The 13260-nt window shown below is 35.9% G+C and overlaps 1 protein-coding gene across 2 annotated transcripts in view; it reads left to right on the forward strand.

Annotated features, from left to right (window-relative positions):
- The window catches only part of RNGTT (RNA guanylyltransferase and 5'-phosphatase), a 176327-nt gene that overhangs the window by 87957 nt on the left and 75110 nt on the right, over positions 1 to 13260 (forward strand). For both annotated transcript variants that reach the window (XM_051614993.1, XM_051614994.1), the window contains exon 12: positions 1414 to 1482. In XM_051614993.1, coding sequence (XP_051470953.1) covers positions 1414 to 1482 — 69 coding nt within the window. The remainder of the gene's footprint in view (positions 1 to 1413; positions 1483 to 13260) is intronic.

Consider the following 13260-nt stretch of genomic DNA (forward strand, 5'->3'; position numbering starts at 1 on the left):
TAGAGTTTTGTATTTGTATAAAGTCTTCCTGGTACTTAAGTTTAATGAAATTTTTGCATGTGTTTTTGTAAATATCGAGTGTATTCTTATTACAGATAACTCACTGTCAGTTTTGGACCATCACAGTAACCTTGCAAGTGATCCACAGGTTTAGTTTGTATAGAAAAATTAAAATAAAAGTTTAAAAATCTTAACATTTGTTTAAATCTTTTCCAAAGTACTAATTTTTCTGCTGAAACAGAGTAACAATGAATTAATGAAAGAATGATGGATATTATTCTTTTTCTTATTTTAGATATGTGGTAAAGGACTGTGAGTCTCAGTTGTAAATTTCAAAATACAAATAGATAAATGCAACCTATAACTTCGCATTCTAATTGTGGACTTTCTGTACTAAAAATGATGTTTTGTTGGATAATTTTTCTAGTATCAAACATTCTTTAAGTATTTTAACACTTGAGACTATTCTCATAAAATGTAATTTTATTATTAAATTGGATCTAAGTTGAATAGTGAAAGCTGTATTTGTAGTTGCAGTTATAAGAACAAATATGCTAATTAATGACTGTAGATAAGAAAGAAGCTTTGGTTTTTAATAGCATAAATTATCAGTCGTTCTGTGTAAGCAGCTGCAGGTTTAAATGAAATACCATGGTTTATTATTGTTTAAAGTATTTGGCCATCAGGCTTATAATCCATTTTAAGTGCATTGCTTTCAGTTGTACAACCCATAGGAAGATCAAGTGTTAATTCCCAGCTCCTTCCGTACTTCTCCTGTTTACTGAGGGCAGAGTTTGATACTTGGATTTGAATAATTTTGTCTCTGGGTCACTGAGTTGAGTTGGAGTATACAAAGGAAATGGTACAAATTAACAATCTAGGCCAAAATACTGCCTTTAAAACTGACTGATTTACTGAGCTCTGTACTAGCTATGTTTTAGGACCACATGGTTTGTTATACATAGAAGTTTTTCACAAGGTATTGAAAGCATCTACAACTTTAGGATAGATTCTTCAACTCTTAAGTAAAACATAAATTGAAATTAATAACAAGGCATTTTGGCAATTCTTCCAATTCTTGCTGTTTTTTGTCAGTTGTAGTTTCTCACTGGTTATTTGCTTTTCCTTAGGCAAGTCATCATTTAATCATCTTGATTTCCTTTTACTTTTCAGACAAAGCCATTTTCCTTGAATAGAACTGTAACTTGCTTCAGCCTTGAGTGCTCTTTGTAAAAGCTACTAATTCGTTGAAGCTTTCCATGCTGACATTTCCCAAGCTCTAACATTAAACCATAAATAAGCAGTTTAGTAGCAAATTATTGCAGTAGTAGTGTATTATTTGCTTTGATGTGCAGTCTTCCAAGGCAAATATTTCTCTATGGAAAAAATAATTATTTTCCTTCTGTTTTACAGCTCCTGGAAGGAAACTTTGCCAGAGAAGTTAGTCATGAAGTGGATGGACTGATATTTCAGCCTACAGGAGTAAGTCGTGTAGAAATGGATTTTTCTCCCTTCACTCTCTAAAGAAGTTCTCACCCTCCCTCCCCACTCTTCCATCTACTTCCTACTGTTTGTTTCAGTCAAGATTACTTTGCAGCTTTAATTCTGGTTTTTCTACTTCATCAGACTACTTAAATTTAAATAGTTGAAATCTAATTTGTAGTGTGTGGGACTTAACCATGGTAGTCATGTCGTGTTCAGGAATAAGCTCATGTTTTTCTTATGTTTTTTCCAACTACATGCTGCTAGGTAAGGAAGTGATTTTTCTGACTGCAAGAGTTCTTTGACTCTTTGAACCACTGATTTGAGCTCTCAGATTATTTTTCTTGAGGATACTCACACCTTAAAATTTTACTAAAATGTGTGAATCATGTAGTTTTAGTGCAGTTTAGTGCATGATATATTCTTGTGCTCTGTCTGCCAGTATAAAGGTATATGACTGGGGTGGGGAGAAGTCACCAGAAGAATTGTAGGCAAAGAGAAAAAAAATAATAGTCTTCAAGCAGGAAGGATGGCTTTAAAATATGTCAGTAGTATGGCTTTGTCCATCCTACTACTCTGATACAGTGGGTAGACAGCAATGTTTATTGTATCTTGGCATAGATGGCGACTGTAACATCATTCATGTTGACTTTTTTCATAGCTTGTAAAACAAGGAGTTGTTTCTTATTGGTTAAAATTGGACAGACATTTCTACCCTTGCAGTTACTCACAAAAATATTTTTATTTAGTTTTGTAGATGAAACAGTTTTTTCTGGTCTACTTCCTGTGTTGTAGATTTTAGCAAGGTTGATGATGCTCCCATATGAAAATAAGATTAACCCCTGTTCTCTGTTGCAAATTCTACATCAGCTAGCCACAAAGTGAGTGATCAATTAGAACACATACCTTTTTTTCTTTTTTTTTTTCCCTTCTAAAATATATAGCTATATCGAATTCAAAACAAAACTATTAAGATAAAGAAAATTCATACTTTCATAAGAAATCTTGATGAGGTGTTAGAACGTTGTTAAAATTCAAAGCAATTGTAAAGGCTTCTCAGAACCACTTCCATGAATATTAAAGGTTAATCTATGCAGAGTTACTGCAGCTAAATTTGAGATTACCTTTTCTACTTGAAATGAAATTACTGAACAATATGTGTCTGGGCTGTTGTTACAGGAAATTAGTATCTGATACGTTTTGTGTTTCTAGAACTTGTGTTTTCTGATTTAGCATGCTGAGAAATGTATTACCAAGAAAAAAGTAATTTGCTTGCTTTCATCTGTAAAATATGGGATAGATTTGTGTAGTCTAAGTTAGTGTTAAAATTTCAGTGTTAGTTTAGAATTTATGGAATGTGTCTTGCATCTGTTATTAAACTGTTATTCCTAGATTAAGCAGGGTGTAGTTTTTTCAATGTTTTTTGGAGTTGAGAAAATGTAAATAATAGGTTTATAGCAAAAGGAATAATTGTAGGCCTATTAATTTGTAAATCAGTATTAAAACTGATTAACTGAGAAAAAGTGAAGCTGATACTGCTTTTTATTTTATGTGGTACAAGAGGCATAATAGGCAACAATACAAGGGCAACGGAGTATGACAATGCATAAATGATCCCCTGAGAATGCTAAGTGAAATAATTTTTCCTTTCATATTATAGTTACAGTTATATGTGTCATGTATTACATCTTTTCATGGAGAAAGACACCTATTGTTGATAGGGGCAGAGGCATGAATTTTGGTTATCTTGAGACTTATAGACTGTTATAAAACCGGTTTGTCTCATGGCATATCTAGAAGAAAACAATTCTTAACAGCCACTTTTATTGACGTATTTGATCTTGCAGAAAAAGAAGCAGACAGAAATGATGCTGAGTTTTAGAAGAACAGGGAAATTTAAGAACATCTTTTGGGAGCTCCTAGTGTCTCGTGTGTGTTTTGAGAAGAAGTAAACAAAAGTAGACAGGAATTGGAGCAAAATGACAAGGATAAAGTGGCAGCAGAGGCAGATGCATGGAATGTGACCATTTACAGACAAGAAAATTTTGGGGGAAAAATACCCCCACTTTCCATATTTTTAATAGTTAAAGCAGAATGCAGAATTTAGCTTATTATTTCATATAAAGGACATTGATCTTAGTAGCTCTGTCTATCTGAAAGTCTCTCTGTGTTTCCTCCCCATCCCATTTACTCAGAGGTGTTCTTCTTTATCTCTGGTCTTTAGATACAGACATCTAGACCTGAGTGTATGGATATATTCCCCACCAGCTATAGGCAGCACTGGTACCAGGAATCAACACTGGTGGAGAAAGGATATTGTGTTGTTTTGGTTTCATTGTGCCTTACTATAAAAATCAGAATACCTGAAATTATTTGTGACTACAAGTTATGCTTTTAACCTCTTAAGTGTTCTGGGTTTTCCCACTTTCCTCTTGGGTTTTAAGGGATTTGTCATCAAGTGACTGTGAATTAGTTCACAGTTTTGAAAAATCTGCATGCTTTAGTGAAAGGTGATTTGTTTTACTACTGAATTTAGAGTTTTAGTTAGGTATAATAGGGTCTTCTGTTATTCTTGCTATCTAAACTTATGAATTGCAAGCTTATTGTTTTACACTGTGACTGGTTATGGTAGAAAGAACATTAAGCAGATTGGTTTATGTCTGTGCAGGTTACTTTATTTTGCAAGGTCATGCTAACTAAGCATGATTATGCCTAAGTAATTCACTAGTTCCCTGAGTTACTTAGGTTGGTTATTGCCCAGGGTATACCAACTGCTTTAATTTCACAAGGACAACTGAAAGGCAGTGACTGAGGCCTCCCTTCTTCTTCCCACTTTCTTCCTTCCCAGAGTCTGAAAGCTTTCACAGATGGTAAGAGAATGTTTAGTGGAATTGGTGGAGGTTTTTGCCTCATTTATAATTTAAGAATGCTTTGTAGGTGATTTGATGTGATGTGTGCTTCGTAGTTGTCCCCCTGCATTTACCTACCATTCTTTAACAACTCCATGGTGAGAGACAAATAGAAGATGTTTTCTTACTATTCTTTCTCTTCTTCCCTTTGTACTGTTTTCCTTTCCTTTTCATGCATCCTGTCTATCCAAAAGCAGTTTCCCACATACCTTCTGATTACCCTTTTACATCGCTTCTCCCTGATGCTTCTTTTCCCTGCATCATTTTCTATCCATTTAAGATGCTACCGATAAAACTCCTGTATGACTAAGTCAGCTCCATTCCATCTGATCAGCTTTCTGATCCCCCTACACGTAACAGGTTGGCAGAGCAGGCATGAAAGTTAAATGCTAATTAGGTTGAGTGAAACAGGCCAGCAGGAAAGTTCAAGGACAGGTATGTCACCCTGTGATCATGTCCCAGGAAATGCATGAGTTAGTTTGCAAATAAACACCGAACACCTGATCCACAGATTCTGAGTGCTTGCCTAAAGACTGGAAGTTTTCACTCCTTTTTTTTCTTTCTAAAAGGTTACTTCAAAACAGAAGACAACTTCTTATGTTTGTTTTAGAACACTTGTAGTTTGCCAACCTGTGTGTTTTTAATGGAAATCTCAAACACGGCCTCTTATCTTCTGATGGCAGAATCGATGTTCCAACCTGTGTCCACTCATCAGTGAAATTACTTCTGTTATCTTCCTTGTAAATCATACCTTTGCTAGATATCTCAGACTGTTTAATTTTTATGCTAGAAATCTCTTAATAACCAACTTTCTTTCTGGCTAGAACTATATTTTTTTCCTTTACTTGGGTAGAGGATGTAGGAGTTACTTTCTTACTTTAGCCACCTAAAAGAAGGCTTGCTGGCCATCAGTTAGGAGTGCCTATGGATGACTTTTTATCATCTGTGGAAAGCTTGTATCAGAATTAACTCTTCTGTTCCATCTTTTTGCCTCCTGGGGTCTGTGTTGTTTTTACATCAGCTCAGGCTGATTTCTGTTAGGTACTTCTCTGTTCTCTTATTTTGGATGAGGAGTGAAGTCCGTTTGTGTGGGTTTGAGGTTTTTTTCTGGGGAAGGAAGAGGGCAGCTGCTGAGCTCTGTTCTTTGAAGATAAATGTTATTTTAAAGAATGGCTGAATTATTTAACACACAACTCTCTATACTGAATACTAACAAAAAGCCTTTTAAATGAGCAGAGAATAATGAACAGCTTTTTTATTACTGACTAACATTGCATGAGTTTTTAATGTATCTTCCTTCCCCCCCTTGGCAGATTTAGTGGTGATGTGAAATGCTTGGTTGTCTGTTAATTATTTGTGCTGTTCCCGTTGTATAATATGCTGTGTTATTTTCTGTCATTGTAAAAGTTCATCCAAAATCACTGAAGTTAACACTGAATGAAATATCTCCAAAAGATACCAGCAAATAGAGTATCTCCAGAAGGCCATGTTTCGTTTCATTAAGCAGTGTCATTTTCTTCTAAGACTCAGACATCATATTTACCCGTGATGAGGCATCAGTTATTGTTAAATATTTCTGTTGCAGTAGCAAGTAATGGCTTCAGATAGGCTCCAATACAGTCTCAGTACCAAAGCTTATATAGAAAGGCTTGAGAAAAATCATACAATAACATCAATTTTTGCTTCTAACAAACACACAAGTTTCTGGATGTAGCTTTCTCAGTTTGTAGTGATTCATAGAAGATCTGTAGGCAATGGAACAGAACAGACTATTTCAGTGGGAAGGGACCTACAATGATCATCTAGTCCCACTGCCAGACCAATTCAGGGCTGAGCAAAAGTTAAAGCCTGTTTTTAGGGGCATTATCCAAATGCCTCTTGAACACTGACAGACTTGGGGCATTCATCACCTTTCTAGGAAGCTTGTTCCAGTGTTTGTCCACCCTCTCAGGAAATAAATGGTTCCTAATGTCCAGTCTAAACCTCCCCTGTTGCAGCTTTGAACTGTGCCCATGCATCCTATCACTGGATACCAGAGAGAAATCAGCACCTCAGTTCCTTAATGTAGATGCTAAAATCACCTTATTTTTTTTTCTCTGTGGTTTGCAGCAGAAGGGAAGAAAACCTGGAGAGTGTGATTTTCATCAGTCTTTGTGTTGACCCACTCTACTAAACCTTTCTTGTATCTTTCGAATATCTCATTGCTAAATGTGATTTCCTCTTCGAGGGGAATGTTCATGACTGGTTCTCTTACTGGTCAAGGGCTGCATTTGTCATGTCAGCACTTTTTCTGCTGTTGTAGGTTTTCCTTGACTTGCTGTCAATCTCTTGAAATGCCACTGAGCTTTACAACTCTTTTCTCCCTATGAATAGTTGTTATATTCAATTTCCATGGCAATGTTCCTTGCAGTTCATCTTCTAAATAGCTAGTCATATTTCAAATATACCATTCTATCATATGCTTTATGAACACACTCAAATTTATTAACAATGCACAGTATTTCTTTGAGAGTTTTTCTGTGTCCATAACACAGAATTTTGTGTGTGCTGTCTTGAGGTGATTTGTTTTCTACCTTTTTTGAAAATCAGAAAACTAGAAAAATAAGAAAGAATAACAACAGACTGCTAACTTAAGCACTAATAATTAAGGTCTAATTAAATTAATCAGAGCTCATTGAGACTTTTACACAAAATTGCCATGCGTTTTTAACATAGTAGATTTTAACGATTTCCACTTTCCAAGAACCTCAGAAAATCCACACCTCAAGAAATTTGAACAGTTCTTACAGGTACAGGCTGCTAGTGTCCACACTTGACTAAAGAATGGCCAAAAAAAGGGGTGGAAGTTAGGAGTAATTTTTAGCTCTGAATATAGTAAGATAATGATGTAGCAAAAGTTTTCCTTGTTTAACTTCCTGCTCCTGGTTCTCTAAATACACTAAAGATGCAAATGTGTATGCCAAAATTGTTTAACCTGAGTTCCTTTTTATGTCTGCCTGGATAGATGTCAGTGCCTCGAGTCTGGTTAGGTAAGGGAAGTGTTAGTTCTAATTGGTGTGTTATCTCATATGTTTGCTTATGACCTATTCTATCTGATTCTTTTTCTCATTTCTCAGGCAATGAGTTGCATTTGTAGAAGTTGTGTGCTTGAACTTCTGCTGTGCAGTGTAACCGTCCTGCCTGCCACTGGCATTGGGCAGGAAAGATATTTGTTCCATTTTGCAGTATGTGTACTAGTCATCCTCAGGATTATCAGTTGACATTGATAGGGTAGTAGCTGTGTATATGTTGTTTAGGAGAAGAAAATAATGCTTTTATCTGGATATTGCTGTTCTAAATGTTGGGAAAATAAGCATGTATTTTGTACTAGGATGGGCAAAATCATTGTTCATAAAGACTTTAAAATATATTTTTTATTTCAAAGCTAGATGCCTGGGAGCTTGTTGAGTGAATTTGCTATTGTGCTTCCAGCTATGTCAGATTGTACATACTTGATAGCTAAAAGAAATAAATGTTAGGAAAGTATACTGTGAGCGTGATGTTCCAGTGAGAATACCAAAGCAATTGTTCAGCTTTTGCAAAACATTCCTGCTTTTTAGAGACTAAGTCTATATTCCACAAATTAGATTAATGTATGTGTGTGATGAATCAGCTTTGAAAAGCAAATCTTTTTGATGGCTGGATTGGGAAGTCTAGGAGAGGTTCTGTTTCCAGTCAGTGAGAACGCTCTACTGAATCATCTGAGGAGGTGATTAAACTCTGAATCTTTAGCATAGGCTGCTGTTAATTAAGTGCTCAGTGGTCTCCATGGTAGTGTCTCTACTCATCCTGAATTTTATAGCAGTCTTTCCAGGATTGGGAAGTTGCTAGATCAGGAATGACTTGGAAGCTGGAAGAGAAAAGGGAAAGTATTTTATCAACACTCTTTTCTTCAAATCCCAGAATACTTATCAACAAACAGTGCCTCATAAATGATTAATCTCTACTCTTTCTATCAAACTTAAAAAATTTAGGAAATTATCTGGAAGAACTAATTTGTAGTATTTGTTTTATCCCAGTACCTTCTCTTGTGCATGCCAGAACAAAACAACCAACAGATCTCTTAAGTTTCCATGAAGATCCTTTGTTAAATGTTCTTATTTTTTCTTACGAGCATAGCAGTAAAGCAGAAATAGTGGTTTGAATCAGGATAAGGCAGAATATTTGGCTAGATCTTGATTCTACTGCTTTAGTGTAAGTAGTAACCCAACATTTCAGGAAGATAACATATGTACCTAGGATTTGTGAAAACAGGGTTGTGTTCACTGTGGTATCAGCACTTGCATTGTGGTATTTGGGTAGCCAAAACAGTTAATGTAAAAGTACTTACTTTCTTTAAAAAGTAGATGGTTTACGTTAGTCTGTTATTCATACTTTGAAATGTTTACTGGGTCACTTTTCTTACAAATAGTAAATTTGGAAATGGAGGATCAATATCACAATTGGATCACTGAATTTTTGTCATTACCAAAATACGTGCTTTAGTTGCCAGTAAGCATTCTCAGATAAATATTTGAAGGTAACTATATATTTGGTGATGACACATTTAAAGTAAAAATATGCATTGTCCTCTGCAGAACAGAGAACCTGCTCTGTGAGGCTCAGACGTGCCTGCAGAATGGTATTCTGTATTGAGGAGGTACAACAGAATACAGCTGTAATAATTTGATCTCATTTTGGCTGCCAGTAACTTAAGTTTCAGTTGTAATTGTACTCCTTGTTCCATTCATCAGCTCTCCTAGTTTTTGACATTCCCAAAATGGTGAACGAATTAGAATGGAAGTCTCGAACTTGATATGAAAGCTATAGATTGTTTTTAAGAAAATTCCTTTGTCTTCCACTGACATGCATGCTGAATAATTCAGATGTGATTGTATCATACAGATGATACTCTTAGGTACAGTTGAAGTGCAGTGCCCAACTTCATCGTGTAACTATAGAAGTCAGAGATGAGAAACATATGAAAACTGCTTCCATAATTATTCCTAAAGCAAAGGGTTATTTTCTCTTAATGCTGCTAGTTGTGTTTCTAAATTCTCCTCTTCTCCATGTTACTCTAAAATCTTTCCTCTGAGGTAGAATGTACAACTGCAGCATACCTGATGGTTTGTTCTCAAAGGAGAAAATGAGTAGAAGTCTTTGCTGGAGATTCCCTAGACTTGCACAATGCAGATATTCTTTGCACTTTGAACTGTTCATTAAAGAAACTATCAGTATACTAGTTAAATGCTATCTGAAAGTTTTGACAAGGTTGAACTGACAGTCGGTTGCTTATTTCCAAACAGTGATCACTGGAAATCCCAAGAAGATCTCCTATTCATCCAACCACTGAAAAAACCATGTGTTTTATGTAACACGGGGTTCTCTAGAGACAACTATTAACTTATGAGAGCAATTAAAATGTGTGTCTTAGGGACCTGTCAGAGTGTGAATTGATGTTGCCATTGTTAAGGGAAAAATCTGGCTTGGTTCTGCTGGTAATGAGGAAAAGGAACAGAAGAGTAAAAGATCATTCTAAGTAGTTTTGGCAGCGAGCCCACTGTTCAGCACATGTCAGTTGATCACAGTAACCAGTGTTCAGGGTGAGCTCAAAACAGGAGAGAAAAAGTTTGCTATGTGGTTAACAAGAGTCTCAAGGTTGTTACTTTTTTTCTTCATATATAAAGTTCCAACTGTCTATTTAAATCTGTTCTACAAGATTCCTGATGCATACTGTGGTGAGCAGAAGTGAGGAAAAAAGGAAAGTTTAGTTGCAGAAAAGAATGGCAGAGGTATTTTTTGCCAGTTTTTACTGTGAGTAATCCTTTGCAACAATCTTAGCATCAGCTCAAGTCAAGCAAAGCAAATTCAGTTTTGTTTGGCTTTTGGTGGTTGTTTTATTCCCCTCCCCTTACACAGATGGTTCAAAGGCCAAATGTGAAATAACAGTAGATAAAAGCATTATTGCTTTGTCTGTTATTTACACACTATTAAAAATGTTTGAGTTTTAAGTAATACATATTTTATGGTTAAACAAATAAACATGTATGTAGTGGAGTGTATCACGTATATTGTATTTTGGAAAACCTTCAAGACTTTTTCAGAGCATTGACATGCTTTGGAGAGAATTTATTTGGGGAGAATTTATTTGATTATTTTTTTTAGGGCGATCTACAAAACTTTCTAGAATATAATGTACAGTACTATTTCCATGTACTAAGATTTTAGAAAATACACCACACTGTTGTTTAGCTGTACAAAACCCCAGAAGTTTTTCAATGTTGATTTTCAGGTGAGGTATGTTGGTAAAGGGTTTTCCTGCATTTTAAGACTGCCTAAGTAATACAGTCATGATGCTTTCATCATTTGTAGAGGATTCGGTTTAAACTTTACATTTCATTAAAGTATTTGAGCCAGAAAAGAGCATGAGTCCACTTTTCTTGATTTGCATATGAACCAGAACAGTCAGGTAGACTATCTTTGTGAGTATTTGTTTACATTTTAAAAGACTTCTGCAGGTTAAGCTGTATTTTCTGTACTTACTGTACCTGCTTATGCAAGACCTAATATTTTACTTGCAGAAATATTATGGGAAACATATGTTTTCACACATTGGCACTGCTGACTCAATTTCTGGATCGAAGGAGCAATAGCACCATGTGTCTTGTATCTAGTGATGGTCAGATAAGTGAAACTTAGCATTGGTGATCTGATCAGAAAATAGGCTCACAAGCATCATTGATAATACATTTGGATAGTTGTTTTTTGCCAGAGTCATAAGATGCATACAGGCAGTTCACAAACTGGAGCTAATTTGTCAAATAAATGGTTTGTTACTGTGCACTAAGTGGGTCCATCTCTGTGGAGAGCAGCGACAGTGCTAGCAAGAGTCTTCAGCTGGTTTTGAGAGTTTTGGTTGCTGGGTTGGTTGATAAAAAATACAAAATTCTGTATGAAGATAGGTAACAAGGATTGCTTCACTGCAATTATGAATTGTGCTTTTTGTTCTATAGCTCCTTCTGTGTGTTTGGTGCGAGACGCTGTCACACATCTGACAACTGTTGCACCACGTCAGGTCATGCAATGGGAACCAGCTGTGATTTAATTACTCTTTTTACTGCCATCAGTTGCTTATTCTTTTTCCAAAATACAGTGTTACTCAGACTTGCTTTATCACAGTTAATCAGTTTGCCGTTATATATGTGTATTCAACTTCAGCTTTGATACTGCATGCTTGTGAACTATTAATGTTTTTAATAAATCTTTACAGCTGGTAGATATATAGAATGTTATGGAACAAATACCAAATGAAAACTGGAATGAAGCTAATACCTCATCTTGGAGCATGTTAGAAATTAGAGTGGTTATCTACCATACTGGTAATGTTGCCATGGAGAGAGCTTCTGTTTCCATGACATTTGCTTGTATATTTTGCTAGGCCTTTAAAAGAGGTAAGGTTTTGTCCTCCTTCAAATTTGGTGGGTGTTAGTCCATTACTTTTGAAACTCTGCAGTGTCTAACTGCAAGCATGTATTAATTAATTTCCTAGGCATATTAGTGGTAACTGAACTGGCCAGGAGAAAACAAGGAGGAAACTCATTAAAGCTAAAACCCTGACAAATTTTGGCCTGCCTATTTTAGTATTCAGTAAATAGGAATGGTACTTCACCTAATACCCTCCTTCAACTTTTATCACAATCATTAATGTAACTTTGTTTTAGCCAAGATGTCTTTGATTTCCACTTGAACTGAATTTCTCAGTCTTTCTACCAAAACCAGTACTAACTACAAGGTTCATGATTTTTGTCCAGGCTTTAGAATAATTCAATTTCAAGAAATAGCTCATTGAATGCTTTTGGTTTATAAAAGTCATGTTCTCCTTCTATTTAGGATGTAGTATACAGCAGAAAAGGTTTTTATAAGACAGCTCATAAAATGATCGTGGTACTTACAGTTCTTGGTGCTTTGAGAGGTGTAGCTCAAGATTAGTTTAATCCCTTTTGGAGCACCTGCTAGAATGGCAACAGGTGGATTTGTTCACTTTTTTACCATCTTTGTGCCTCTTCTCTCACTCTGCTATAAGACAATTTTTGATGAATTATGTTAAAGTTGTTTCACAAATAGGGTGGTCCTTCTTAAAAATCTAGCTTATTGGCTCAGAGTTCATGCTAGCATGCTCTTTAGTATTTCTGCATTTTAGTAACGTTTTTGTTGGAATGATAACTCACTTCATCTTGGCGCTTGTAGGAGGTTTGTAAAATACCTTCCGAATGTTGTCACAGGTTCTTACTTGAACCAGTTGTGATAGGAGAAGGGAAAGGAGAAAAAGTGACAGAGATTGGGAACTGTCTGCCAGTAACAGAACGAAAGGTCCCTGCCAGCAGTAGAGAAATAGGAAGAGGCTCTTCACAGCAGTTGCTCAATGCCAATATTCAAACCAGAGATCCTGTGTTTCATGTCTGGTCAACTTTTGTGTGGTCATGCTCTGTAGAAGGGGTAAAAAAAAATAATAAATCTAGCATGGCTGAAACCACTGTTCAGTTCTGTTTTCAAGTTGGTTACAAAACAAGATTAACCATCAGTATCAGAACCACTGCTTTAATGGGAGAATGTAGCTCCCCAAGAAGGACAGCAAGTAATCTTTACAGTAACTGGAGTTCTTTGAGTTTCTAAAAACACAGCCTACACTTCTTTTCCCTTTACATGCAGTGCTCAGGAAATAGCTACTTTATTCAACCTAACGCATTCTTAACCAGGGCCACTAACTTGCTTGTTCCTAAGTCAGAAGTACAGGGATTAGTTTCTCACAAAGACTGGGCAGGACCCTTCCATTTTCTCCTTTGGCAAGCTG

Source organism: Apus apus, chromosome 3 (genome assembly GCF_020740795.1).
Source record: "Apus apus isolate bApuApu2 chromosome 3, bApuApu2.pri.cur, whole genome shotgun sequence".
In the NCBI taxonomy this organism is placed as follows: Eukaryota; Metazoa; Chordata; class Aves; order Apodiformes; family Apodidae; genus Apus; species Apus apus.